General features: G+C 60.5%; 1 protein-coding gene across 1 annotated transcript in view; it reads left to right on the forward strand.

Moving 5' to 3' along the window:
* The first annotated feature begins 854 nt into the window (after nt 1–854).
* UNCX (UNC homeobox) overlaps nt 855–5,000 on the forward strand; it is a 4,362-nt gene continuing 216 nt past the window's right edge. Inside the window, exons 1-3 of the mRNA XM_027878261.1 lie at nt 855–1,125; nt 2,265–2,440; nt 4,088–5,000. The exon at nt 4,088–5,000 is cut by the window's right edge and continues 216 nt beyond it. Of these exons, the coding sequence (XP_027734062.1) occupies nt 876–1,125; nt 2,265–2,440; nt 4,088–5,000 (1,339 nt within the window). The 5' untranslated portion in view covers nt 855–875. The remainder of the gene's footprint in view (nt 1,126–2,264; nt 2,441–4,087) is intronic.

Consider the following 5,000-nt stretch of genomic DNA (forward strand, 5'->3'; position numbering starts at 1 on the left):
TTGCATTAATTATGATTTCGATTGATATGTTCAGATCTCCTCCTAAACGCTGCAAGCGGCTCTTCCTTTTTTATTTTTTTCCCCCTTCTTCCCCGCACCCCCCCCATTTTTTCCCTCTGCCCCCCTCCCCTCTCCCCTGTTATAGAGCCGGAGAGGAGATGAAAAGGCTTGTAGTTTTAAATTCAATGTGACAGCTCTGGAAAGAGCGGATGATGAATCTCCTATTATTGGATCAGTCTATTTGCCGCTCAATGTCTCTCTGTAATTGGAGCAACATCACTTTAAAGGTTCAGAGAGTAGAGCATTTCTGGTGAAAAATCCCCACAACACGCTGGTGAATGTTTTAAAGGGAAATCTATTAGTGATTTGGCGAGGGGAGGGGACAAGGGGGAAGAGGGTGGGTTGGAGGGGTGGGGGGGAGGCTGTGTGTGTGTAACTCCGACTGTTTAGTATTTAACCGGGTATCAGCAGATCCACGCGTTCCCCCCCGCCGCACCCCCCTGCCCGCCCGGCCCCCGCCGCACTCCTCGGGCTGGAGTTCGTATCAAAGCCCCCCTCGTTGTGTTGTGACAGCTCTGATATTGTTTATTGAGGCTGGATGTCAGGTATAATTAGCAATCGATATGGAAAACGTTTGCTCCCCACACTGGCACGTCTCTGACGTCAGGACCGATTAACGTTTCTTATTGGTCCCAAATTCCCCCAGCCTGAGCTAATTATTGGGAGCCTGATGTTGATAAAGTTAAAGCGCCCGGCGCCCTGCAGCATGAGCCCCTCGCCGCGCCGCCTCCTCCGCCAGCAGCACCCCCGGCCCCAGCCGCCCCGCCGCCAGCGCCCCCAGCCCCGCCGGCACCCCCCACCCTAGAGCCGCCCCCATGATGGACAGCCGCATCCTGGAGCATCCTCATGCCCAGTTCGGGGGGATGGTGGGCTTCCCTTACCCGCTCGGGCACCACCACGTCTACGAGCTGGCCGGGCATCAGCTGCAGTCGGCGGCCGCCTCCGTCCCCTTCTCCATCGATGGATTACTGAGCGGCTCCTGCGCCGCCTCCGTGGTCAACCCGGCGCCACTCATCCCCTCCGGCTGTGGGGTGAGCGGGGACAGCCAGCCCTTCAAGCTCGCAGGTAGGAGCGGCCCCGTGTCGCGTGTTCCCCCCCACGCCACCCCGCGACCCGACCATCGCTGCCCGCCCGGAGCGTGTCAGCGCGGAGGAGGAAAAGCACCGCACCCCCTTATCCTCCCTATCCCCATCTACAGATATTGGGGTGTCTGGTGAGGGGGAGGGAGGCTGTGCTGACCCCCGAGGGGATGGACAGGACGGGGCGTGGGGCCCCGGGCCGAGCGCCGGGAGCATCCCCCGTTCCCACCGGCGCGGGGCCACGCGTGTACCCTGAACAATAGCGGGCCCGACCTGGTACCTTCCCCCAAAGTTCATTGGGTAGGAGCTCGGATCGTACCCTTAAAAAATGGTAATAAAAATAATAATGGGAATCACTGGCATTTAGGGGATGAAGAAGGATAATTATTATTTTTTTTAAAACGATTTAACCAAAGGGAAGCGCTCTCCTTCCTTCCCTCCTCGCCGGCCTGTGGCACCGCTATTGTTCAGCTATTAAAACATTCCGTCGACCCAACATCCTTCTGGTTAATCTTGGGGCTGCCCCACTCTGCACCTCAATTAAATACAAATTATTATTATTATTTTTCTTAATTTCCACACCTGGCTGAAAATGTTAAGGGAGGTGCAGCCAGGGCTGAAAAACCCCAACCTGGAGTTGTGCATACTCAAAGAGGCTGCGAACACCCCAGCCCCACGCCCGCCCGTGTTTGGGGGGTCTGCGGGAGGCCCAGGGGCCGCCCTGCCCTCGGGGTCCCACGTGGGACCGGGCCGTGAGCTGTGACCCACGCAGGTGCTCCCGGGGGGGGTGGTGCTGGGGAAGGGAAAGAAAGGGGGGCTTTTAATTTTTTTTTTTTTTTTAATGAAACCTTTGGTGGTTGGCGCAAATATTGGAACTTCTCTCTCTCTCTCTGCCAGCTGAGTGCCTGTGGAGAGCTTCCTTCAGGAATAAATGTTCTGTAAAGTACATTTTCGGAGGAGGCGAGGGCAGATCGGGTTCCTCCCCATTTTTAGCGCAGGTGTGTGTTTAATCCCGCTCTTTTACCAACGCTACCGAGCACAAAAGTTAAAAGGCTCCTGTGAATGGCAGGGAGGGGGGGAGAAGGCCTGTCTCCCAGGGACCTGAGGGTATTTCTGCCTTTTCAGACTCGGGTGACCCGGACAAAGAAAGTCCTGGCTGTAAAAGAAGACGAACCCGCACCAATTTTACTGGCTGGCAGCTCGAGGAGCTGGAAAAGGCGTTTAATGAGAGTCATTACCCGGACGTGTTTATGCGAGAGGCTCTGGCTCTCAGGCTGGACTTGGTGGAGTCCAGAGTGCAGGTAAAAAACGTGTCCCCCCTCCCCTTTCCCCCCACCCTCTCCCTGCGCCGAGTGGTCCCTGGGGAGGCCTCTTGGACCCGCATCCCTGCTCCGGGACGGGCCCTGTGCGCTCCCGGCCCTTTTGTTCCCTGCCTTGCATTACTACTTGCTGGTTTATTTTATCATTACAATTATTATAATTTTTTTTTTTTATCTTGCAAAACGGGAAGAGTGGCATCCCAGCCTGGCTTCCCTAAACATTTGGGGTTTTTAGTATGTTTTTTCCACTGTAAACATTTTTCTTAAATGATTCAAGGGCGAGAAAATTAGCATGCAAATATGAGGCGTAATCACGGGCCAGGGTATGCTGGAGAATGCCAGTAAAGCTCGTAGGAGTATCGAGAGCGCGTGGAACTTTTAAAACTTAATTTTAACGAGCTTCTCGGACTCTTTGCGATGCGGGACGGGGAGGGGAAGCACCGATCTTCTTCAATTGATCTTCGAAAAAATAAATGGGAATCGGATGGGGGAAGGGGTTGCGGGATGGCTATTGGATCTCCACATGCTGTTTTTATGCCGCGGTGGCTGTGAGCGGGCGTCGAGGCCGGATTGCAGCCCCGCATCCTGCCGGGACCTGCCGCCGTGCGCGGGTGGGCGGCTTCGCGGGGGCCGCGCGCACAGGAAATGCGTCTTTAAACCCATCCCGGGCGTCGCGGACGGTCCCCCCGGGATGAGCCAGCGCCGTTGGCCGCGGTTCCTCCGTAGGCTTTGCCTCACAGCATCTTTCCCAGCCGCTTTCCCTCCCGCACCGGCTCCCAGAGCCGCCTCTCGCCCTGCCTGGGGTCGCGGGAGCCAGCGGGGCCCGACTGGGGAAAAGAGCCGGCATTGGTCACGGGTGTCCCCGCGGTCCTTCCGTGCTGGGGTCATGATCCGGCCGGGAATCGGTGCTGCCAACTGCCCCGAAGGGCTGATGGTGTGAGGAGGGACACGTGTGCCCAAGGGTTACGGGGATGCCGGGGACCCGCCAAAGCAGACAGGAGCAAGGCTGGAGCAGAGAGGATTTGATTTGATTTGATTTATTTTTTTTTCTCTCCTATGATCTCCCTGTAACAAACCCAACCAAACCACACTTTGGGTTGATCCAGTCCCTCTGCTCCGTCTCCCAGGAGGGGTAGTAGGTCCGAACCCCGCACGTCTGGGCGAGGCGTCATCCGTCGTGTTCCCCCACACCCCCTCACCTCTGGCCGCTTATTGTGCTGCGTTTATCGCATTTTGCGTGCTACTGCGGGGGGATCGGGCCCCGATCGGGGCTTCTGCACCCCTCGATCACTGCAAAGAGCCGGGGGGACTGTGTAATCCCTTCCCCTCCCCTCGGCGCCAGTGCGAGCAGGGTGCAGCGTGTGTGTGCGTGAGTGTGTACCCCCCCTCCCTCTTTTTTTTTTCCCCCCACCCTGTTAATAAAGAAGTGTGGATATCTCTTCCTGTCCCCTCCCTTGCTCTCTGTCTCGCAGAGGCCCAGTCCTGTGGATGGGGGCTGCCGGCACCTCGAAGGGGTGGACGGGGGAGGCCTGAGCTGCGCTTCTCCCCTCCGCCCCCCTCCCACCGCCCTGGCCACAGCGGGGGGCCGGTGCACTGGGTGTTAATTGCTTCTCATTGTTCGGTGTGTAGGTCTGGTTCCAAAACCGCCGGGCCAAATGGAGAAAGAAAGAGAACACGAAGAAGGGTCCGGGGCGGCCGGCTCACAACTCCCACCCCACGACGTGCAGCGGGGAGCCCATGGACCCCGAGGAGATCGCCCGCAAGGAGCTGGAGAAGATGGAGAAGAAGAAGCGCAAGCACGAGAAGAAGCTGCTCAAAAGCCAAAGCCGCCACCCGCACTCGCCCAGCGCCCTCTCCCTCCACAGCACGCCCAGCTCCGACAGCGACAGCGGTGGCGGGGGGGGCCTCTCGCCCGCCCCGCCTGAGGCCAAACCCCGCGGGCAGCACCCACCGCCCCACCCGCCGCCCCCCGCCGCCGCCGCCCCTTCCGAGCCGCCCCCCGGCACCTGCGACCAGACGGCCGAACCCTTCTACCCCAGCCAAAGAAGCGGGAGCGGGAGGCTCCAGCGCCTGCCCGACAAGGACTGCACAGCCGCCCCGTCGGGGGATGGCAGTGGGGGCGCGGGGGGGCCCCGTGGCGCTGGCAGCTTCCACAAGCTCAACCCCTTCAGCGTGGAGAGCCTCCTCTCCGACTCGCCCCCACGCCGCAAGGCCGCTCCGGACTTCCCCAGCCTGCCCCCCTGCGCCCCCCGCACCCTCATCGGCAAAGGACACTTCTTGCTCTACCCCATCACCCAGCCCTTGGGCTTCCTCGTCCCGCAGACCGCCCTCAAGGCCAGCCCGGGCCCCGAGGCCGGCCAGCCCCCCCGGGACTCCCCACTGCCCGCCGCCAACCCCGGCCCGCCGGGCTGCGGCGCGGAGCCGGCGCCCGCGGGTGCGCAGCCCGGCCCGGGCTCCACGGACTCGGCGGCGACCGCGGCGGGGTCGGTGCCCCCCGCGCCGGCTGGAGCCTCGCCCCGCTCCACGACCGCGCACGGGGACC

The sequence above is a fragment of the Empidonax traillii genome, unplaced genomic scaffold (genome assembly GCF_003031625.1).
Source record: "Empidonax traillii isolate 1590-97213 ecotype Southwest subspecies unplaced genomic scaffold, ASM303162v1 scaffold39:size2480183, whole genome shotgun sequence".
NCBI lineage: Eukaryota > Metazoa > Chordata > Aves > Passeriformes > Tyrannidae > Empidonax > Empidonax traillii.